We start from the raw sequence: 26,064 nt of genomic DNA, 5'->3' as shown, positions 1-26,064 counted from the left end.
TGTAATACAGCTTTCAGATACCACTAATACAGTTTTTCAAAGTGTCAGGAAAGTAATCACGTATTAAAAAATGTCAAAATTTTTACAGATTCAAACAAATAATAAATAATGTCTGATTTGACAGATAAGCAATAATGGTGCTTCAGCATTGTTGATTGCTAATGTTCGATGGTGGTAACCCCGCAAATAAGGGCCTAACAAAATTCCATAGAAAAAGCTGGAAACGAGATTTCTTTCTGCTATACCATCGGGCTAGGACCGAGATTCACTTATTAACATTAATGTTATGAATATTAACCCATGATTACCCCACTCACCCATGTCAGGAGTCTTGTTCCCGTTCATAGCACTGAACCCGTTGGCTAACGTGAGCGCGCTCAGCTGTCGCTCCAGCTCTGGAGGGGTCTTGAACTCCGTGATCTCTGAGAGGCTGTTGCGAGCGAGGTAGGAGGAGAGGTCGTCTTTGTATGTGATCTTTGACAGCTCCTGTGGACGGGGATTTGGTGGGAAATTATTTGATGTCTGCATTCATTTATATTTGGCATAAAAGGTTAAAAGTCTTAGTGGGTCTCACAGCCGACAGGTAGAAGCGATTTAAAGTTAATAGAAATAGTCTAATTTTCGTGTTGTTTATTATATCAATTTATAAGATTTAGCAGTTTGAAATAAATAATAGTGGCTCTTTAAATGATTTACTTATCTTTAAACAGTGACTTATAGCACGGAATATCTCGGGACTCTCGGGTTCCATTAATGGTTTGGGGTTCTATTATAACTGGAGTGAGAAGTGGGCGATCACCCAACTGAGCTTCCACCGCTCCTGGTTCCCCAACCAGATTTATACTATTACAAATACACATACGCTACTAGCTTTATAATACCCCTATTATAATACTAATAGCGTATGAGTATTTATAATAAAATACAAAATAGTGGATATGACAATCCCAATTTACCTGTAAGCGGTGTTTATACGCGTTCATCTGACATTCCAGCTTCTTGTTCTGTAGAGAGAGCTTCTGGATTTCAATGTATTTGCCGTTGTCGTTTAGGAACCGTCTGAAATATAACATCAGTGCTTTTAATATTGTTTTTTTAAGTGTGAAACCTGACACTGTAGTAGATTCAAAAATTTATTGACTATATAAGTAACTTAGTGCCAATTTCTCCATTGTCGGTTATCTAACCGACAGGGATTGATTTATAAACTAAACGTCATCTCCATATAAAATTCATGACAGATGTGACAAAAGTTAACCACTACTCCCTGGTTATGCTCTAACCGAGAATGGAGAAATTGGCACTTAATCTATGCTAAGATATCACAAAATTAAAAAAAATATGGCTTAGTAATATTTTTATATTTATGTATTTTTTCGACAGGTCACTAGCCACTACTGAGGCATTTTCAAAAAGTAACCAATTTTTGTACAGTTAAAATTTATGGAACAGCTGAAAGTTGCCCACGAGCATGTTGATAAAATTTCACTCTGTATATTTTGACGTAATTTATGTAAGTACTGTATTTATTTATATTTTTGCTATTAAAAATAGTGTAAAAAATTTCTCACCTGTAAGCCAAGTCAAACGCTTGTCCAATAGTAAGAGTGATTTCTGAAGCTAACTTAGTAGAAATGAACACAAAACACTCGTGTTTCTCCTCACTTCCGGTGTCATGGCCGTTCATCCCGTTTCCGTTGTTGACAGTGCTGCCACCTTTGGCAATAAACGAGAAGTACTTTTTGGCACCCTTGTCGTCAGCACAGTAGGATATCCGGTGCAGAGGAAATTGATACATTATGTTGTTCGATCTTGGCTCCTGCGAAATAAAAAAAGACACATATTAATATTTAAAGTAAATATTAAAAATAATTACTGAAAATTTAACTACGTAACATTATTGAATAAAGAATGTCGTAAATTATACTTTGATAACCACTGCCACTCGAACTGTAGGAATGAGAAAAAGTTTATGACTCTATGCACCAATAGAAATACCTGGCTAAAGTTGAATACACTTAAAAGCACTTTTCTAATCTAAATGGATTTTGGCTAGACATTGAATTCATTCGAGTTGTCAGACAGATGTTTTGTAACGGGTAGTTATTAGTTACACAATATTATAAACCTATAATAGTGTACAATCAAATCAAATATAAGTAGGTACGCTATATTAAAAAAAGTTAGAACTGTTTGTTTGTCTTTGCAAAAACAAAATGCAAATGATATCTATTAAAGTAATGGTTTGATCATAGATTAAAAAATATATATTCCATGGAGTAAGACACCTTATCTTATTCAGAACTATACATAGGTAGATACTTGATTTAAAAAAGAACTTAATAAAGGAAAAAAATACCCACAGACAGATACCAAGAGAAATGTTTTTGCAAAAAGCACAAAGCAATTATTTTCAAGATGGCGGTTAGATACCGCTCATGCAAAAGTGTTCTTTTCACCGCACTCGCTGACCTTGCGCGGCGCATGTGAAAGCAGATGTTAACGACATCGGATCAGCCATTTTGAATGAAATTTGGGCTTTATAAAGCTACTAGCTGTTCCCGCGCTGTTTTCGAGGGAATTTCGGGATAAAAAGTAGCCTATGTTCCTTCCCAGGGTCTAGACCGTATGTATACCAAATTTCATTCAAATCCGTTCAGTAACAGACGGATAGACAGACAGACAGACAGGCACAGTTACTTTCGCATTTATAATATTAGTTAGGATTCGAGTGGTCTAGAGACTGTGTAAGATGGCCTTATTATCTACAGCAAATGCTTAAAAGGCACAACTTCTGATGTTTTGGACAGCAACCATTTATGTTAGTTGGTAGGTTGGTACTCTATGTTTTGAATTCCTGTATGCTTGTGCCTGGTGCTTGTTGTAGTCAGTGTCTCATAATGTTTAGTTTTTATCTTTATATTTTTAATAGGCACCTATTTTTTATCTATGGTAATGGTAGTTAACTAGCTATGAGACCGCCTTTTGTACCCTAATTATGTATTATCTATCTATCTATCTATGTAATAATAGGATCAAAATATGTTAAATTGGACTATTTAATGAATTGTATGAAGTAGGTCAAGACGTCACAACACAGTATTTAAATAATAATATTTTTATTATACGGTTAGATAAATATGTAAAAATAAATTCCAGTTATTCAAGAAAATCGGAAATGAGATGCTAATTAATTTTTGATTATTTTTTACATAAGTAGGTATCAAATTCCGTTTTTTGCGAGTATTATAATTTAGCGAGCTATATGAAGATTTATATGAAATACTTAATAATGACTTTTCCTAATGACATAAGACATTAATAATTATTGACTCTCTCTAATAAATTAATACTAAGATAGGCATGGCCTAAATAAAATTATTTTGATATTTTACACCAAGTGAGAACAATAACTACTTCATTTATGGATTTCAAAGTATTAAAAAACACAAACCTAATGATTGTTTACACAAGTAAACGATGTTCAATTTATGTATAATTTTACTTTACTTTACAGACTTTACACTGCTATTTTTATATATAAAATTTAACAACATCTTTTAAAACTATATTTATAAAAAACTCTGGCCTTCAAACTGTATTATCCGAAAAAAAAACAATTTGAAAGGCAGAGGTAAGTGATTTCAACAGCCTATGCAAGAAACCATAAATTATAGAAAACAATAGTTAGTCATTGACAGAACGGTTAATGGCGTGTGAGTATAAAGGACACACTTATTAGTGAAGCAGCTTTGTTTGTGGATAATTACTATATTATCGATTACCTACAGATAGTTCCGTGTCACCACAGGTCAAACAGATTAATATAATTCACTATAACACCTGCCCTAGAATATTTATACAACATTGTTGACAAGTTACACCTTTCCACTTTCCTGAAGATGCGATTAACAATAGACTTTTTGCCGTTAATTGTTTCATTATTATTTTATTTACTACAGGAAAATAACTACATGTTATTTCGTTCTCTCTAGTAGACAGTTTAGTGCCAATTTCTCCATTGTCGGGTTTCTAACCGACAGGGATTGATTTATAAATTAAACGTCATCTCCGTATAAAATTCATGGCAGATGTGTCAAAAGTTAACCACTACTCCGTGGTTATGCTCTAACCGACTATGGAGAAATTGGCACTAAGAGTAACAGATAGTTAAATAAACAGTAAAACCAAACAAAATGAGCACAAAAACGCATTTCTCTTCCATAAGGTAAGGTAAGCAGAGGTAAAACCACAAATAATTAGTTTGCGGTACTTTCTACACAAAAGAACAAAGGATATGGCTTTTAGACGAATTAAACCAGTCGTAGTCTTTATAACTGAAACTATAAGAGCTGGTATCATTCAAACAATATGAAAGTGTTTCATATGCTTTCTAAGTGACTGTATTATTCTAACCTGAAATCAGACTTTTGATAACAACCTCACAGAATTAATTTGAACCAAAAATACTGCCACTAACAGACAAAAGCTGTGAAAAGCATGCCAATCATGGTCTAATTAATTAAGTTATAATTTAACTACCAAAAATCCGACTGGGGCTTAAATGGGGTTAAATGTAAACAAAAGTAAACATTCATTTAACCGTTTGTTTATCTAAACCGAGGGACGTAAATAATGAGGATTACTAACAAAGTAATAAAAGGGACACCTCAGTAGCTGGTTATATTCTGAGTTTACTTACTGCTAGTATTTTCTTCTTGGCAAGGCAAATTTGCATTATTTACGATTTATATAACGCTGTATGCAACTTGTACAAAGTTGCATACAAAGTACCTTTGGGTTTATAGGTTCGTAATAAAAATAATAATTACACAAGCTACTAGGCAATAGCTAACTATAATTGAATACAGTAATAGACAGATAGTAATAAATAACAAAATAAGTAATAAGTGTTATGAATTTAATTCATTATATTTATGTAAAAGTTAAGTTGAATTGTTACATAAAAAATAGAACAACTAAATTACTACCGACAGAAGAGAAGACACGTTAGAAAGAAAAATGAGGCACCTTATTCGTAAACTATTTGACAAACATTAAAAACGTCATTAAATCCTACTTTTACGTCACACGACAGTGTTTAGGCAGAATTATGCAAAAAATTACAATTTCACGTAACGTCGTAGGTCGGAAAGAGGTGTCGGCCAGAACTGACGGACAAACCACATAATATTACGTAATTATGCAAACGCAACGGTTGATGGTAATATTATGCGCGCCATATAAGTATACACCACTGACACCATGGTCTAGAATCGTGAATGAATTGTTAAAAACGGAGAAAAAATACGAGTACTCAAAAACTTCACAAATAATTATAGAGGTCATCACTCATCATTGTATGGGTTGGGTAAATTGTTATATCCTATACATGTTATACACAGTGTACGGAATATTTTTCTGCAGATACCGACAAGGCAGGTAATTCATCAAATCCTAAATCAGAATTGCATACACCTGAGCATCCATTTCAGAACTCCAGTGAATACAAATAAAAAGGTAATTTAAGTATGAAAGCATTAGGAACGCTAAGATTTTTTAATTTTTTAATTCACAAATCCAACAGCGTGACTTAACAAATAACATAATTTTGATAGTTTTTAGTTCTTTCAGAAAGCTATTGCTAAATTACAAAAGTTTGAGAGCCGCTTGTCTAGAAAGCAATTCCGGTGTTGCTATATTTGTGTAACCGATTTATTATTTGTGCGTGAGTTAAATAATAATTTGACTATTATCTAATGATATTGTGCGCGTGGCGTCAGAGGTTGCATGCGTGCTTGATGGTTTAACTGTTTCGCATTGAATTTTTAACAATCACGTAACATCATAGCAATTTTTTGGGTTCCGCTCATCTCGCATAATCTTTATTGACCAAAACTCATTTCGCATAACTCGTATGGTCTAAACTTTTTTGGCCGAACCATCACTTTGCCAAGACTTATGTGGCATAAGGCTCGTTTCGTCTAAAACTCTTTAGGCACAATCTTTAAACACCTAAGTTTCGTTTGCTCAAATTTATGTTCGTCTATACCTATGTATAATCTTGTTTCTCGTAATGTTATCTTAATAAATAATGTATTAAGTACGTAGTATAAATGTACAAATTGTGGTATTTTTCTCCTACATCCCGAAAATCACGATATTTTATGATCAAAAAATCGAAAGTTTACGACCAATATAATTATTACAAACCCCATGAGATCGAAACCTAAAAATAGGTGCGACGACGAGCAAAGCGAGGAGGAGCGTGTTAGGTGCACATGTTCATCAAAACCAAAGCGGAGCGCAGCGAAGCGGAGCGGAGCGTTTTCCAAACAGCGGAAACAATACAAGGCACCAGTTTGCGCTATGTAGAGAGACGCTCCGTCAAAGTTAAAGCCAAACGAATATTATTACTTTGTATAAACCTAATAAACCTATGCCATAGCATTATTAGGCTATTCAAGATTTGGCCATACCATTATTAGGCTAAACAATGTTAGGCGAAATAACATTTTACTAAACGAGATTTATGCCATACGATTTTCGGCGTAACGAGACTTTGACCAAACGTTACTATGCAATACGAGATTAGGCAAATAAATCTTATGCCAAAAAAGGTAGAACCCAATTTTTTATCTACCTATCCTATACTGACGACCGAATGGCGTAGTGGTTAGTGACCCTGACTACTGAGCCGAAGGTCCCGGGTTCGATTCCCGGCTGGGGCAGATATTTGTTTAAAGACAGATATTTGTACTCGGGTCTTGGGTGTTGATATTTATTTATTTATTTATTTATTGATACACAAAACAGTGCTATATACAAGGCAATACAATAATGACTGGGTTACAGCTTAGTTCTAGTATTAGCACCAAACTTATGTGTATACAGCCTGATTAATTTAGTACACAATATACCAAAAAGAATAGATTTATATTTAGTATCTATCTATCTATGTATTTGTGTAGATATATCAGCTGTCCGACACCCATAACACAGGTTCTGCCTAGCTTGGGGTCGGATGGCCGTGTGTGAGATGTCCCCACATATTTATTTATTTATTTATTTATACTTACATACATAAATGTATTTATACCTAATATTTGGGCTAGTACAGCTGAAATTTTATCTGTTTTACACACGACACACTGATCTCCATATTGCCTGCAGAAAATAGCTTATTGTTCAATCCATGTTTAATTGCGATTGACCTACAGACACAAAAATATACACAGGGTGGTGCAAACATTGTATAGTAGCACGTATAGTACTTATAGCATAGTATAGTACTTACCACTTTAGACGACCGAATGGCGTAGTGGTTAGTGACCCTGACTACTGAGCCGATGGTCCCGGGTTCGATTCCCGGCTGGGGCAGATATTTGTTTAAACACAGATATTTGTTCTCAGGTCTTGGATGTGCCCGTTAAATGGCAATAGGCCCGCCCCCTATTACATTGGGACTAACATAACACTCTGGCGAAAAGTGGGTGCAGCAATGCACCTCTGCCTACCCCGCAAGGGAGTACATTAGTACAAGGCGTGTAAATTTTATAATTAGGTATATATATCAATATAGTCAATGCTCCATAATAAAAAATTGTTTTCATACAACTTTGTATATGTCTGACAATAACTCACTGAATAGAGCAAAAACATTGCATTTAAAATAAATTAGCTTCCAGAGTTGAAATTATTATTTCCATGATGAACATAAATCAAATCATAATGTGAAAAATACACATTCACATGTAGATAATATTGTTTTAATTTCTGTAGGTAAGTAAATTATTTTTTATTATATTTTTGCTCATATGCCAAATGAATGATAAGCACTTATTAATGGTTAGCTATCAATGAACTCAGTAGTTTCCAAGTATGAATATTGTCTATACACATAATGATGAATGGGAGATTTTCTTTTGACATTTAAAGGTTCCAAAATCGACCAATAGATGGCATCCGGCCTGTCGTTTTTTATGAGCTGCATTCTTCTGAGGGGACGGAAGATGTCAAAAATGGTAAAAAACTGTCTTAAACTAGTTAACACTTAATATTATGCATAATATAACAGCTAGGTATTGCATATGGTTGAATTCACTTCACATCCATTGGGTTTTTGTATTGGCTGAGAGGACTGGAATCCATGCCGGCTAAAAAAAAATGCAGTGCTGTTCAGTATGAAGTTTTACTAGCGCCATCTGTAATCGGTTTTTGTCTATGGTTGAAAATCTCCCATTGCCAGTAATGTATGAATGGAATGGTAGTAAAGATAAGAATACAAGATACTGAACGGATGTTCTTTCCGTTGTGGAAATAGAAAACCAATTTAGGTATTCATTAGAGTATAAATTGTATTAAAAAAATAACTATGCATATAGGCTATTATCTAATTAAGACATTGTTTGTTATTATTAGTGTACAATGTGTACCTAAGTATTTATAAAATACCATTATTTAATATTATAAATTTTTACCCTTATCCAAGTTCAAGTATCTAAAATAGTAAAATGCAATTTTTTGTAGGTGTCAAAACGGCCCTTTATAACAATATTACATGACGACTTTAACATTCACAAATTACCTACAGTTTGAGAGTCTGTGGTCGCTGTCAAATTCTCAGAACATATGATCATCAACCTTTTGACACACGCAGTACAGTGCCACAAACTTATCTGTTCCGGTGAGAGCTCACGTAAATGTCTAATATTTCTTCATTTTAAAATATTTTAAGTTTGCTCGTAGTGGTTTTCACCCTTGCGGTTATAATTATCCCATTTAATCTATAACAATATATAATTCATTAGTAAGTAATGAGATATGGATTAATTTAATTCGCTCTCACCGGAACAGATAAGTTTGTCGCACTGTACATTATTATGTCTGTGAAAACCAAGTGAAAACAACCATATGTTTACCTTTTTTTAAAAAAAAAACTTTATATCTTTTTTTTTACTTAGGAACAACTGAAAAAGTAATTGAAACTCACCTGTATAGCGACCCCGTCCACCGAGATCGTGATCTCCACCTTCTTGCATTTCGCCGCGTCCTTGGTCTCCGACTTCTTGAGCAGCTGCGTGAACTGCAGCTTCTTGATCGCGTCCTTCACGACTTCGATGCCTTTGGGCTGGTCTACGTGCGTGCAGCCGAGGAACTGGAATGTTTAAAAAATATATTTTAATAACTTACTTACCTACTTAAAAATTGTAAATTTAATATTTTGTTGGTGGTTGTCTGTCTGTTACTCTGTAAGAGCTTTCTTTTATTAATAAGGCCGATTGTGCTAAGTATTTCTTTTCTATCATAATTATTTTTGTGAAACAGTTTCTGTTTGTGTGCAATAAATGCGGATTTGCTGAAAGGAACTTTACACTAATGTCGTCATTAAATCGTGATTAAATCTATGTCCATCTCTTTCTGCCTGTATACTGTCAAAGAAAGACAGCAATTCATATTTTAAGGTCGACATTAGTGTAAAGTTACTTTCTGCAACTCACACAAAGAGTCTTTAAACTTTAAAGACCAAGAAATTATTGCAACACTCAGGCCTGCTACTCCAGTTTACTCGGGAGCTAGGCTGGCTGAGCTGAAATCAAGGGGATATGTACAAAGGTTCCACTCGAGAGAGCCACGTACAGGAACTTCACCCCCTATGAGAATAGAATAGAATAGAATAGACCAAGAAAACGTTATGTAGTTTATAGACCAACTGAAGAGCAAGTATAGTAGACGCATAATAGGTACCTCTTCTAGAATTAAGTAAGTGAGACGTGGGGGCTGAACGAAATGAGCATCTACGATAAGGTGAAACTTGAAAGTATGAAAAATAAAGGCAGTTGGGCTGTTGAAAGGTAAGGTGACCTAATATCGGCCCAGTGCGGGAATTTTTATATATTTTTTTAAAACTGTAAGTTCAGGTTCTACAAACAGTGCTAGATCACCGACTCTAATGTATGTTCCTAAAGAAGAGTAAAATGACTATCCATATTTTATGTAAAATTCAAACATTATACAAGTTTCAAAAATATAAAAAATACTGTGTGAAGATATCAAACAACAAAACCGATTATGTAACATTTATCTAATATTACCATCACGTTCGCCCCAGCACGCAACGCACAAAGATACACAAATATTATACTCAACACGCGAGTATAATATTCGCACACCTTGACCGTTTTACTAAAATCCGCCATTTTGTTTTGTTTAAGCAGATTTTAATTACTTTTAAGTATATACATAGGTTGTTACTGCACGTGAGCTGATAGAATATGATTCGGCAAAATCATTGAACAAAATGGGGTAGGTCAATGTACCCATTACAAGACCAGCAGATGTTATGTATGTCGCCGGCGATGCTTTGATACGGTCTTAAATTGATTTTTTTTACTATTGAAAATTAATTTATTATGTCAGTCAGTAAAAAGAAAATATTTCAGTAAGAAGGTAATCAAGATAAATCCAAGGTTTACAGTACAGTATCAAAATCAAAAACAAAATATTTATTTCAATCAAGTGTACATTAGATATTAAATATAGGGATGTGCTTAATACTGGGCTGATTACCCATATTGGGCATTGCAAAGTGACAATGTTGTCTGTCCTTATATCTAAACAGTACAGGGTGGAATGTTATAAGAGTAAACTTTTAAAGTATTTCGCTTAGAAGGCAGTCGAATTCAATTCTATTAGCACAAGGCTGTAATTAGCTATCACTTTTAAGTATGTCTGAATAATTATCCACAATTTTATCTTAGCATGGTGTGAAAAACTGTCTATTGTTTGCAGCTTTGCAAAACTGCTGTATTTAACCTCGTCCAAAGAAGAGAAGGTATATAAGATTGACGTGTTAAACAAAGATGTAGGTAGCTAGTAAGGGTATAGGTATAAGTATTTCATTGTAGCTGTAAAAAAATATCTGCAAATAGCTGGTAAGTAGGGTTAGGTTAGTTTATATTATACTTACTGAGGTTCAATGTATTTATTTAAAAGAGTTCATTGTAATGATATGCAATAATGGTAATACTTAGTCATAATTTATGATTGGTTTTATCGAATATACGTAAAACGAGACAATATACGCCTCATTATTGTGTTAAGGGGCGTATTGGTTTTTATACACGTGTTTTTATTATCTTATCAGTTGCAATGTTTATGTTTTTCTATTTATTTTAAAACAGATCCTTTACATATTTACATACAAGCCTAAATCAATCTTTGCACTGGGAATCTGCAACTATATCGACGGTGGAAAGGCAAAATTACTAAATTATTATTCGACAATACCTAAGTGCTATACATTACTGGATATTTACCGCGTTCAACAAGATATACAGGGTGATGCCAAAAGAGTACACTAATCCGAAACATACTGCTGCTGGTGTTCCTTATTTAAATAAATAAATAAACATACGTGTGCATCATATTATATTAATGATAAGGCTAAGTATTAGTATACTACCCTGTAGAACTCATTGTTGAATAAAAATTTCGCTAAGTAGGTATTTTTGCCTTTCGATCGTTGATATTATATTTATTAACGTATACAAGATTAACTTATTTCGTACCTGGGTCTTGCATGAAAAGAGAACTAACTAATCCAAAATATATGGAACAGCTCTTGCTAAAATTTTAAACTGACTATCCTTTCTCCACAGCACATGCAGAATAATAACTAGTCCACAGTATCAAACCGTAGTCTAGCTAAAATGTTTTTCGTCTACACGTTAAGAACTCCCAACTCCCTCGAAGGGTAGGCAACGTACCTTGACGAGGTAGGCGACGTGGCCCTTCACGAGGGCGTCGGGGGCGTGGATCCAGTTCCTGCCGTGGGGCGCCCCGTTGGCCCCCTTCCCGCGCCCCTGCCAGAACAGCAGGGTCGACATTCTGAGGACAACATAGAGACACATTATACAGGATGTTCACTTTTCACCATATGTAGATATAGATCATTCTCTATTGTACACAAACGCATAAATTACAATAGAATATGGGCAACATAGAGGCGGTACAAATGGCGGCCTTATTACTAAGAGTAATTTCTTCCAGATTACCTCGGAGGAGAGAAATTATACAAAAGAATATGTAGTGTTTAATATGTAATATTTAAGCTAACTGACTACTTCATAATTAGTGAATAAATCTGTAGTATATATTATTATTATTATAGTGGTTCGTGTCAACTATGCCGAAGACCCCAGGTTCTATCCTAGCCCGTGCAGATATATTTGTACTTGGGACTTAAATGCTTGTCATATGTGGTGTGATGTCTCCAACCCACCTACCAAGCGTGGAGATTATGTGCCGTCCGTCTTAAAGGAGGCTCATATCATGTATATAGATATTTAAATAGAAATATAACGCTATCATAATCTATAATATTAAAATGAATATTATGTTATCCATAATCCATCCTATGAAAATCAATATGTTATCCTCATGGAAAATATTTATAAATGTGCAAAGAGTACCCACACATTCCATAGACCACGTTGCATTGTCATGTCTTGGAAAAATGCAGAATGGAATATTTTAACTTGTGTAACATTACATTTATAAGACATATAGACATAACATTTATAAGACCACCACGAAGAAAACAAATTCTTAGCATTTTTCCAGATGTTATATTATGAATGGGTATTTTTATTATGCTTAGTTATTTTATTAAGTAATCGAGTTTCGACAATACCTAGTTGTAAGTCTAAGTTGATTTTCTAACTTGATATAACAATTATTATATAAAATAATATTAAAACCTTTATGTATGATATCCTGTTGGTGTAACCTTATATATAAATAAATAAATAAATAAATAAATACCTGCTTACTTCATAATCATGTAGTTATTTGATAAAAAGTCCTATATTTTTTACAGTTTTTTCGAACATGTATTTTCAAGTCTTTCTGTCTTTATTCAATTTTATAATTTTGTAAGTGTAAGTTTTTTTTCGTAATTTATAAATTAATGGTGATGAACTAATCGTTGTTTGGCCATCTTTTGGATGATAAAATACTATGTTGAACTTATAATCTACGCTGTATGTGAGAATTTGATAAAACCTCAAGTACATAGTCATACCTATTCTAAATCCTCATGAACAGTACCTACTTAAAATACCAATAATAATTACCTACTGACCACAACAAGAAGTGTATTTTCAAATTATACTTGCTAAAATATTGGCAGATGTTTCTTTAATTAATTAGATACCTAGGTACAGGTAAGGATGTGATGTGCGTCACATTTTAATTATTTAGCTCACGTTGTTAGGTTTACCGGTTTTATCCTTATTGTAGACATTTAAAGATTATACAGGGTGTTATGTTAGACAACATACCTAAGTTGGGCGCCATAGACAAAGACCACTGATAAATATGGTTGCCCACTCGATCTGAGTTATAAAACTCAATATAAATCGTACCTAACTTAAGCCCGCCCCCTATTACATTGGGACTAACATAACACTCTGGCGAAAAGTGGTGCAGCAATGCACCTCTGCCTACCCCGCAAGGGAGTACATTAGTACAAGGCGTGAGTGTGTTTTTTTTCTAACTTGATATAACCATAATGCCCACTTTTACCCTTCGAATTTTTCAGATAAATGCATTATTTTTTAATTTGTCATTGATATCTTGACATCCATCGTGAATTCGTCGATGAATTTCTTTCGTACCCTATACTAAAAAAGCTCTAGAGAAAACGTTTCTAAATGCGACATCCATAGATTATTATTATCCTTTTCAACAAAGGAAAAAAAACTTTACTGTAGACTTAGTTTACTGTGTACTTATAATGTTTTTTTTACACTTTGAAGGTGTACGAAAGGAGGTATAATAAAAGTACGTTTCCTACACATAATAGGTACCTAGGTAGCCTACACCTCTTGTATTTGTCTAGATTTATCAGTTAAGGTCGTGTTTGCAAATCACGATTTGTAAGATATGCGGATCTACTGATAAAATAGGGTACTCAGGTATATTTAGGTGTGTTTTGTGTGTAGATATACTTATAGACGGCTGAATGGTGTAGTGGTTAGTGACCCTGACTGCTATGCCGAAGGTCCCGGGTTCGATTCCCGGCTGGGGCAGATAGATATTTGTTTAAAGACACATATTTGTACTCGGGTCTTGGGTGTTGATATTTATATTTAGTATCTATGTAGGTATTTGTGTAGATATATCAGCTGTCCAACACCTATAACACAGGTTCTGCCTAGCTTGGGGTCAGAAGGCCGTGAGTGAGATGTCCCCACATATTTATATATTTATCTTAATTTCTATTAATTCATCTATTTTTACCATCATTAATAAAAAGTACTTACTCGGGATGGGAACGACATAATTATTCTAAGCATAAAAGAAAGGTGTTATGTAGGGTAGTGAAGGGAGCACACCTTATCGACATTTATTTCAATCGATCGATTATGATTATGCTACTTACATTCGATATACTGATGAACGCGGATACTATAATTTGAATGAACTAAAAACCTTGGGCCGCCATCTAACTGGCATATCAACTAGGGCATGCAATACCGGAACTATTTTCAATACCGGTATTGAGTTCCGGTATTGCAACTCAATACCGGGATCCCGGTATTAATACCGGTATTAGATTTCAAGTAATAAATGGCATATATTGTGATTAAAGTCGTATAGGTCAAAATAAAACGAGAAAAAGCAATGAAATTCAGTATTTTGTAATAGATTTTTACGAGAATTGAGTATTAGAGTTTAAATTTTACAATAAATTATTATTTTTACATCCAGTGTCCGTTTACGCATGGACAACAGTAGATATCAAACGGCCGAAAACTGCATCAAACGGTTGGAAACAAGTGCGCTTTCACAGTACATAGGAATACTATATCTTAATCGCTTTATTATAGCCTAAAAAAGTCCAATTCCGGTATTACTTCAATACCGGTATTAACTTTCAATACCGGTATTGAAAAAAACGTGAATTTTGTCCCTAATACCGGTATTACGAATACCGGTATTGCGGTATTGCATGCCCTAATATCAACCTTGCCGTTAAGTAGGTAGGTGGTTGACGAATGAATATTATTGAATATCTTAAAATACCCATGCACCATACAGCATCTAATCAATATAATATTGGCTTTAATGTAAGAATTAAGTTACGTTGAGTTTGTAAATGCATTTATTATGCGATTTATGAATTACTTATTACCGTTTACTTACACATACCTACCTACATGGGTAAGTAGTTACTTACTTTAATTGATCTCGTGTTCTCGTGTAAATTGCATTGGAATCTTAAAATTTTCCGATGATCCTCTTATTAATCCTTCATGCCAGTAAGTTTGATCCGATTTTTTCATTTTTAACTATTACTTACCATGAGGAACTTAGTAAGTAGTTACCGTGTTATAAAAATTAAAGCTCAAACATAATAATATATCGATACAGACAAGTATGAACGTAAACGAACCATGTAAACAAAAAAAACATACCCAAAATTGTCAGCCACCATTTTTAGTTCGCGTATCGTCATCGTATCAAAACAAACTGCTAAACCACATCAACTCCGACGCGAAGAATGTTTTGAAGACCTAACTGGACCCATCAAGTCGATCCCCACTTCGGAAAAACACTCTAGCGTGTTAATAACACGGAGTAAAACCGCTTGAGTGTCGTAAGCGACTTACATCTTTATCCAATTTAGAAAAGGCGTCTGGTTTCGTACTAAGTACGGGCTGATACGGAGCGTCTCACTCACACACGCAAAGACCAGTTCTTTCATTCACACTCACAGAGAGTAGTGATGGGGTAACACGGTAGCGAATAGACAACCGATAATTTATTTATTACTAGCTATTCCCGCGCGCTTCGCTTCGCCTTAAAAAGTTTTCCCGTGGGAATTCCGGGATAAAAAGTAGCCTATGTTTTTTCCCAGGATCTAGACCGTATGTATACCAAATTTCATTCAAATCCGTTCAGTAGTTTTGGCGTGAAAGAGTAACAGACAGACAGACACAGTTACTTTCGCATTTATAATATAAAGTAAGGATACGATGCTCTTAGTTAAGTCTATTTATAGATAATTGTTATTTTTGTGCAAATGTGTAGATTATAAGAGTGTTTTTACAGGCAGGTTGAGATAAGTACTTTAATTTTGATTAGTAAATGATTTTGAGATGTTGTTGATATACACAATAGCTTATTTGTAATCATTATCATAATACATCCCCACTCTGTCTTCGGACTTCCTCAACTTGTCTGCTATGACCTTAGTCCTAAATGACTAGATTGCCTAAAACTGTAAGTTACATACAACGGGGTACCATACCGGGGGGGACCTTAACAATCGTCACCTTAAGGAGTGTCTTAAGCCGCATTGCTCATAATATGTAAAATCTGGCGTAACTAGCATGAATCTGACAGACGTTTGTCGGTGGTGGACCTGGTAAGTATGTTTGATGATAGCTGCTGCAGTTATTAACCTTTAACGTTCCGTAGTCGCGATATCGGCCAAAACACAAGAATTTTCTATTGTTTTTGGATTTTACGGGATTAAACCGGTTAAAGTTAAGTTTCCACTCACACATAGATGTATCGATAATCACGACAACACTAGCAGACTTGCATAACTGTACACGCGCACACATCTGACCGACTGGGTCACTGCGATCTCGGCGCAGAAACTGTTAGCCGAGTTCCTTTGCAGTTTAGAAATTTGAAAAAAGAAGAAAAATAGCTATTCTAGAAATAGTTTTACCTACTTTAAAAAAATATATATTACAGTCAATAATATATTTTTTTTTAAATAAGTAGTAGTTATGATTTTATTTTCAAGGAGCATAACATCTATGATAGTATAAATTATACTCATTAGGTATTTACACTCGTTATGATATATTTTAAGGAGCATCAGTATTTATTTACAAACAGTGCTACGTCCATTTATAAATGAGGTACAATGTGCCAAGATCACTTCTTATTTTAGAGATATATTTTTAAATGCATAACCTTTGTACCACATTAAAATAACTTCTTATTCTTCTACTTAAGTATCAGAAAAACTTAATCGACTTTAGTTGAGGAAAGATTTTCGTATATACAGAGAACCTACGTAAGTAATAAGAAATCTAATAAGAATGTTTTCAATAAGAGATGGCGTTATTTTGTGGGTGGTAAAACTTACGTGAGATTAAGATGTTTAAAGAGGGAAGATACAGACCCGAGTGAGTAGCGGCTAATTAAACAAACAATAAAACTTATCTTGTTTAATAACAAGTTTCCCTCTAGATACAGCGTTTCCTGCATATTAAATAAATGTGTACTTACTTACTGTGGACAAAGAAGCGAGAAGTTTCTGCAATATAATTTGTATAAAATACGAGTTTCATTTTAAATCTATCGATAAAAATATACACATGGTAAATCAGGATACAATTCAAACTGTGTGTTTACTGACATATTCGATCAAAATATAAGTACTAACGTGGTACTACATGGAAAGCGCCAAACAAAATTTTGTTGGGATCAAATGACAGAATACAAAATAAGGTCAACGTAGCCAACTCCGCTCCGCAATAACGTATGCTTTGCATATTTAAAATACACTACCGGTTACGTTCGCTGCATAATAAATGCACTTGGGACAAAAGCCGCCGTGTGTATGTCGACAATTAGTAACTGCCACTTCGGTGTTGTCATTAGTGCTCCCTAGTACAGAGGGCTTGAGTTGAGTCATGTATGGAAAATGTATGGAATGTTGAAACAAAGGACCGTTGTGTTTATTTATGCTTTGTTTGGGTGGCAGCTTTTGTATAAGATTAGATTATTCTGACAGCGTTCGTAAGTGGCAATATGGAAAGGCATAAAACGTTTTATGAACATCACCCTATTCATATAATAATTGCATTTGAAATGCAATGTTTTATAAATATATAAGTAAAGATTATTTAAACGAAATGACAAGAAGATTGCAACAGATCTAACACTCAGCATGACTTTGTAGGGAGGGTAGGTGGTAGCTCAGTCGGGAAAGCGTCCGCTTCTCACGCCAGAAATACGGGTTCGAATCCCGGCGCTGACATGTACCAATGAGTTCTTTGAATTTAAGTACAATGTAAACCATCAGGAAAAACATCGTAAGGAAACCTGCATATCTAGATTTAGCATATCTAGATATGTGAACCCACCAACTCGCATTGGACCAGCGTGGTGGGAAATGGTCCAAGCTTAGGAAGGCAGTTTAGACCTTGGGGATATGCACAAAGGTTTCACTCGAGAGAGCCAGGTACTTACACCCCCGCAGAGAATAGAATAGAATGACTTTGAAGTGGCATATGATCAGTTCATGGATCCTGTGGATGAAAGGGGCCAAGGTCGGCGTACCGTTGCTACCCTTCATTCCTGCAGGCATGAGTCGATGATGATAATAATGATGATGTCCAGTCAGTACTAACTGAGGCTAACTGACACTAGAATACGGCTTGTTACATACATTACACAGGGGGCCACTCTATATGACAAAAAACCAAGTTTCAGATCGCTGCTACGCAAGAGAGAGAGCGGTGGTGGCGTAATGGATAAGGCCTCGTCCTCTGAGAGGTCGTGGGTTCAAATCCTGGCCTGTACCAATGAATTCTTTCAATTGTGTTTTCAATTAAGGAGTTTAAGTACAATAATACCACGTGCTCTAACGGTGATGGAAAACATCGTGAGGAAACCTGCACATCTAGATTTCCTGTGTATCCTAAGTGCATTGTACTTATCCCAAAATTCCCAAAACGGCGATATGGCTCGCAACCTATACCTATAGTGAGTACAATTGTGCTGCGAAAAGTGGGTGGCTCGCTTGTGTGCCACCTCTGACTACCCCTTCCGGGATTACAGTCGTGAGTGCATAATAATATGTATATGTAGAGTAACCAGGCAAACGCAGCGTGGGACGCCCTCCTGCCCGCTGGACTGACTACCTTAGGCGGGTGGCGGGTAGTGGTTGGATGAGGAAGGCCGAACACGAGTGTTGTGGCGCGCCTTGGGAGAGGCCTATGTCCAGCAGTGGATGATTATTGGCTGATGATGATGATAATGATGTAGAGTAACCCTCCAGGCTACAGTGAGGATCGCGTGACCAAGTCAATACCTCATTGAGAGGTATGAGATCTCATGCGATTACAAATACAATTTACAGGTTCAACACCAACTGTGCTAATACAGAAATAACTAAAGATAATTATGCAATGTCAACCGCTCCGCAACAATGCTGTAAACATTACTGAAATATTAAACTTTGAGGACTAAACTAATATTGGATTGGCAATTTGGCATAGACTTAAGAGTAAGTAGATAATAAGTTCTAATAATAGTTCTTGGATACTCATTATTAGGTATAACCCCGACCATAAGACTAAAATGTAGGTATATATGACACAGCTCCCAACATAATAATGCCCTTAAAATAATTTAACTCTCTTAATTTGTATGTAAGTTGTTTCGATATTCAACGAAATTATTATCCGCTTCATAGCCGTTGCTAGCGAGTTTGATTTCAAGTCAACAGTCCGTGCAGCAAGCTTAGATTAACAATATACGAGCAAGATGGTCTAATATACAAACAGAAAGCCAAAATACTGTCCGCATTTTGGTTACTGTCAAATCGTTTTAAGTTCAACCTAATGACAACCATTGTACCAATGACAAAGGAATAAAGAGAGGACCTGGCATAAAAATCGGTACTTAAAAATATATCGTCGTCTCTTTTTAACTTATTGGTGTTATCGTACGTAAAAAAGGACAACAGTAGTTTTGTCTTTGCCTAAAATTACAACATTGCGACCAGTCGCCATGTTGATTGACATCCAAACACAAGGTACTTCAGCTGTCAAACAATTTGTTTGTTTACATTTTTCAAGAAAAAAGCCGCCATTTTAATTGAAACCAAAGTTTAGGTAAGCGCATTTTTTTCGTGGATATGCCATGTCGTCTCTTTATTCCTTTGTCAATGCATTGTACCAATGAATAATGTCACAAAGCTTTTAACCGAACTAACACAAACCCTTTGAGCTCAAACCAAGAGCTCAGTGGCAGTAGTGGGGTGTTATTAGTCAAGACGTTTCTTTTTCACTGACTGTTATGGAACCTCAACCTTTCTATACTTACGCTTCTTTTTTACATCATAATTCGAATTTTCATAATTAATTTCATTGTTTCTTTAGCCGTCAGTGTAAATATTATGATTCATTAATACGTTTTTGTTGACAACGAATACTTGTGTTTTCCTCCAATTTTCCCTTTTACCAGTTTATACAGTCCGCTAGTTCCAATACTGACACTCCATCTATAATTATAGTTCAGTATTAAAATATCTTTGGCTGCAAGCGTCGCTTGACTGCCCACAGTGGCAGAGCGATCGCCGATCGAAGTAAAAGTGTTTTCTAACTGTTATCTGATAGCTTCAACATGATACTTTAAGCTTTATACTTTTTTTTAGCATGATACTTTATTATTATGATACTTTAAGTTTATAGACTTAGTTTGTACGGACTTATATAATAACTAAATAATTATTTTAATGTTTCCTTTATTATTCTTTAGTACACTTGACCCCTCTTTAATCAAAATATCCTTCCACCCTAAGGTTGTCTTGAAAAAATCGCTTTAAGCGATAAGACCGCCATTTTTGTACATAGTTTATAGTATTTAAGTTATGTAAGTTTCTTTTATGTGTGTGTGTACAAATAAAGAATATTCTATCTATCTATCTATTACCGACTCGCGACTGGATCAGAAATTATGTCTGCGATCTTTATCACATGGGATGGGGTCGTTTTTGCTATTGCTATTATTTATTACGAGTCTTTATTGGAAATAATTTATCTGGCTTGCCATCGACAGATCATTATAGTTCCATTCGCGAGAAATGAAAAGTTCTAATGATATAGCACCAAACTACTCAGTCCTAAAAGGAAAGGGTCTAGGGTAATTATAGTGTCTGCAATATTGAAGTGCAATTAACATTTTTTAAATTAAGTATAAAATTTCAATTAAATCTTAATAATAATCAAATTCAAAATTAAATGTTTTAAAAAAACGGGTCATTTGGTGTCGACATTTTGTAAGTGGACCTTTGTCATTGCTTGTGAGTAAGTATATAATAGTCGGCTTTTATAAAACCTCAATTTAATCCTTTTGAATTTAAGAGCTAATCTAGGAAGTACACTAAAACACTGTAGCTAAACATGTAACAGAATAATTACCATGATTTCCCACAAAATCGAAAAGATGCGGAGGATATTGCTAGAGTTAGGAAATTGCGTACAAAAAAGTTTGCGGTTCGCCGTAATCACTATACTTACGCGCAGTATGCGTAGTGGAATCTGCTGCTTGATTGTTAACCCAATTTGAGGTTTTTAATTAAGTACGAACTCATTAAACAAGCAATGTTTAGTATGAAGTTGCAACTGTTATTGTTGTTACATAATTAGAAATAACAGTCTCACCATCATCTACTGAGAAAATTGTAGTTTTTTAGTAGATTATTACTATTTTAAATAACACATATTCGATGTCTATAACAAATGCGTTGCAAATTAAATAGGTGTCAAATTTCCTCGCGCACTCCAAATCCGTTATAAAATGGGGTCAACAACGTTATCATCACCTAATTACTCAACACCAGCCACAGTCGCAAATTGTCGCAATTAATTTACGCGTAGTTGCATATTTTATCGACCTAATTATACAGTCGACCTATGATGGACACAATCTAGTTAATTTATCGATATTCACAATCATAATCGATGCACGTGGCACATCACTAGGAGACGTTCGAAACTGCGTTGCAGTATCGTCTTGGGAATCATGCGTCGGGCAATCGCGGTGCGTAATTTATTTACGAGAGGGTAAGGATAATAACCAAATTTGTAGTGCCATCACGACTAATAGCTAATTTCTTGTAAAAATTATCTACCCTCTTTCTCATAAAAAATAATATGTTATTATAAATAAATTAATAAATGTTTCTCATATGGTAGGTATGTAGCGTGGGAGACCCTCTCTAACTATTCGTTGTTTGAGTGGACGAGTCTGGTAGGCAGCATTTTTTTTCAATAACTCCAAAATAGAAGCAGTAGATACAACTTCTGTCAGATAAAGCAATACTTAATGATTAATGAGTAGTAGATACGTACTGTAAGTTCAAAGGAAAGCTTATCATAATGTTTACAGAATTAATTATAATAATGCTTAGATAAATGTTTGACCAGACACAGAGACTATATTGATATTTTATGTGTAAACTGGGTAGGATATTAATGTAGGTCCGAAAGCATGATGAAATTATAAATGCTATGCAGTGAGTGGACACTGCCTATTTGTAGTAAAGTACCTAAATAGATTATTCCTATATCGAGAACGCTTAAAATATATTTTTAACCTTTGACAATTAAGAAGGGTGTTACAAGTTTAACGTAGGTATCTGACTGTAGTAGCGTGGCTCTTAAACGGCTCAACCAATTTTGGATTTGTATTTAAGGGTCATAGGTAATGTCACCCCGAATGTTCTTAGCCATATTTTATTTTCGTATAGGTACCCTACACGTTTAAAAGTTACGCGACTTTTAGTGATAAAGTCGGGGGGTTTTATCGTTGGTTAGGGTACCTATTGTATCTAGTTTTGGTGGTAGGAATGTGACCGTATGTATAGATTACTATTGCCCAAATATCGTGGTCAATTGAAAAATTGCCCCAACAAATAGGTCAGTCGCTCGACCTCACATATTGACCCTAGTTGTGTACCTACATAAGTGTAGTGTTGTGTAGTGATTTCTGAGATAATATAGGCTACTATACTGGGACGCCCTCCTGCCCGCTGGACTGACGACCTTAGGCGGATGGCGGGTAGTGGTTGGATGAGGAAGGCCGAGGACCGAGTGTTGTGGCGCTCCTTGGGATAGGCCTATGTCCAGCAGTGGATGATTATTGGCTGATGATGATACTCTGACCCCCTTATTCAGAAAAAACTTACTGAACGCTTTAGCTATTGAACTGTTTTGTCGCTCTCTGTCAAAGAACAAATTATTCTCTGTCGGAGAATGACAGAACAGTTCAATTGCTAAAGCGTCCAGTAACTTTTTTATGAATAAGGGGCTGACATTACACTGACTAAGGGTGGGTTGCACCATTTAAATTTAACTATAACAAACGTCAAATCTCTTAAAGATTGATCTCTCTCGTCAAGGGATTTGACGTTTGTAATAGTTAAAGTTAAATGGTGCAACCCACTCTAAAGGTACCAATAGGTGGCGGACGACAATATTGATGATGTCTCGACAAATAACACCCCTATTCTACCACTGAGCTCTTATTTTGAATTAGTTCTATCTAGATAGGTAGTATGGCGTAGTGGTTAGTGACCCTGACTGCTATGCCGAAGGTCCCGGGTGCGATTCCCGGCTGGGGCAGATATTTGTTTAATGACAGATATTTGTACTCGGGTCTTGGGTGTTGATATTTATGTTTAATATTTATCTATCTATGTATTTGTGTAGATATATCAGCTGTTCGATACCCATAACACAGGCTCTGCCTAGCTTGGGGTCGGATAGCCGTGTGTGAGATGTCCCCACATATTAAAGACTCATCTCTCCGTCGAGGCCGTACTTTAAGTCGCTAGGCATCATGACGCTGCCCTCCATAGTGATTTACCAGGTAGCGATGTACGTCCGAGACAACTACGACTCCTACCAAACCCACGGCGACGTGCACCATCGCAATACGCGCCGGGCCAACAAACTGATGGCCCTGGGCCGCGGGCTGGCCAAGTCTGGGAAGCTCACCCATGTCATGGGACCCGCGGTGTATAATAAGCTGCCTATTGCCATCACGGAAGCACCTAGCCATGATCGGTTCAAGTCCGCACTAAAACGCTGGCTTGTCGAGCAAGCGTTCTATAGATTTGACGAATTTATCAATTGAATGTTCGACCTAGTTAATCTTTTATTCAATTTAAATTAATTAAATTAATTTTATTAACTTATTTATACATTGTGTAATAATGATTATTTTTATAATCTTATAATTATATTGTGACATTATATCTACTAAAGGTAATTAATTATTGGTAATTGAAAATTATTATTATTATATTATTATTATATTATTATGTATTCAAATTTTGACATGTTATCGTAATATTATGAATAAATGACTTATGACTTATGACTTATTATAATTATTATATAGTATAAGTATCTACAATGGTTGAACTTAAAATGGTTTGATGGTACCTAAGTAAACAAAATGCACATTTTTGCTTTGTTTTTGTATATGACACACTATGTTACTTAGTTATTACTTACTTAGTTATTTGTATATCGTTAATCTAAGGTAAGAAACATAGTAAAAAATGATTTTCCTTATTTCTCTCGTTCAACGCTTAACGGGTAAATAAGTCTTGGAATTCCCAAATGCAATCTTAACATTCAGGTTTCTGACTGAAAATGATAAGGTAAAAATCAACATCGTGAGGAAACTTGCACATCTAGATTCAAGATGTGTACCCTAAGTGCATTGTACTTATTCCAAAACGGCAATACGGCTGCCGACCTATCATGTGAGTACAGGTTGGCTAGCTAGCTATGAATTTCTTAGTACAAAAGTTGTTCAGAATGAGCCCCTGAGCAACCCTTTTACGGCTTAGTATACCACTTTTGCAAACAACTTTTGTAAACATCTAATGATGATTATAATGATGTAATTTCCCATTGCACAGGTAACTCAATATGGAGGCGGTACCGGCGTTTACAAAAACAAAACACTAAACAAAAAATAACAGTTGCCAAAATGAACGTCAAGGTCAACTGGTATGGTAAAAAGCATAAATATATAACTAGGTAGGTACCTAGATAATGATTAAGTAGTTATGTATGTAGAAAACACAACAAAAAACCTGCAAAAAACGTAGAACTATCATGTCATAGGATGACTGGCTATCAATCTGATTAACGAGAAGTTTATAAATATGATTTATGGGTGAAGTGAAGACAGACAGCTTTACTATCAATCTACATGGGTCATCATCATCAGCCAATAATCACCCACTGCTGGACATAGGCCCCTCCCAAGGAGCGCCACAACACTCGGTCCTCGGTCTTCCTCATCCAACCACTATTCTATTCTATTCTATTCTTTGTGGGGGTGTAAGTACCTGCACCTGGCTCTCTCGAGTGGAACCTTTGTGCATATCCCCAAGGTCTAAACTGCCTTCCTAAGCTTGGACCATTTCCCACCACGCTGGTCCACTGCGGGTTGGTGGGTTCACATATCTAGATGTGCTAAATCTAGATATGCAGGTTTCCTCACGATGTTTTCCTTCACCGTAAGAGCGATGGTATACATTGTACTTAAGTTAAAAGAACTCATTGGTACATGTCAGCGCCGGGAATCGAACCCGCATCTCTTGCGTGAGAAGCGGGCGCTTACCCGACTGAGCTACCACCGCTCACCGCATCCAACCACTTCACGTCACCCGCCTAAGGTCGTACCTAGGTACCTACTTAGAGTGAAATTAATAGATGGAGATCTACTTAGAGTTAAATTAATAGATGGAGATAGGCCTTTTATTTTAATGTTAGGACTTTTGGAAAATATACTTGTATACCTATATTTTTAATTAGGCTTTGAAAATACAGCTGCCAAATGAGACCCATTTAAATCACTCAAACTATAGTCTCTACCAATCTTGTTGTTATTTTTTTAGGGTCAAAGCACCCTTTATTGGTAGGTTTTAAGCGAAGCATTCACAAATGTTTGGTTTTACAAAGGTTGGCATTGGAAGCTGCACAAATAATCTATAATACCTAGGTACTTGTAGTGAACATGCTTAGTAGCAAAATGACGAGACACTATAACAATGTGTGTCTAGGTCAGAGAATGATGTAGGTCCTAGTACGAGCTAGTTAGTGCTTGCTAAGAAAAAAATACTCACCGACATGCTAAAATAATGAAGTCAGTGACTTTGAGTTACATTATTATTGTATCAACATGGTGTTAATTATAATTAACTGAATATTGATAAATAAT

The 26,064-nt window shown here is 35.4% G+C and overlaps 1 protein-coding gene across 5 annotated transcripts in view; it reads right to left on the bottom strand.

Moving 5' to 3' along the window:
- Positions 1 to 26,064, bottom strand: part of LOC105388771 (PTB domain-containing adapter protein ced-6) — a 54,496-nt gene that overhangs the window by 5,641 nt on the left and 22,791 nt on the right. For 4 of the 5 annotated variants that reach the window (XM_038111813.2, XM_038111807.2, XM_038111816.2 and 1 more), the window contains 5 exons: positions 11,769 to 11,889; positions 8,993 to 9,157; positions 1,572 to 1,819; positions 957 to 1,059; positions 318 to 486 (listed from right to left, as the gene is read on the bottom strand). In XM_038111813.2, coding sequence (XP_037967741.2) covers positions 318 to 486; positions 957 to 1,059; positions 1,572 to 1,819; positions 8,993 to 9,157; positions 11,769 to 11,888 — 805 coding nt within the window. In that variant the 5' untranslated portion in view covers position 11,889. Of the gene's footprint in view, positions 1 to 317; positions 487 to 956; positions 1,060 to 1,571; positions 1,820 to 8,992; positions 9,158 to 11,768; positions 11,890 to 15,482; positions 15,624 to 26,064 lie in introns of those variants that run through there. The other variant, XM_038111803.2, reaches the window with a different exon arrangement.

The sequence above is a fragment of the Plutella xylostella genome, chromosome 2 (genome assembly GCF_932276165.1).
Source record: "Plutella xylostella chromosome 2, ilPluXylo3.1, whole genome shotgun sequence".
NCBI lineage: Eukaryota > Metazoa > Arthropoda > Insecta > Lepidoptera > Plutellidae > Plutella > Plutella xylostella.
Note: the sequence above shows the minus strand (reverse complement) of the source record. Positions and strands in the feature narration are given on the sequence as shown.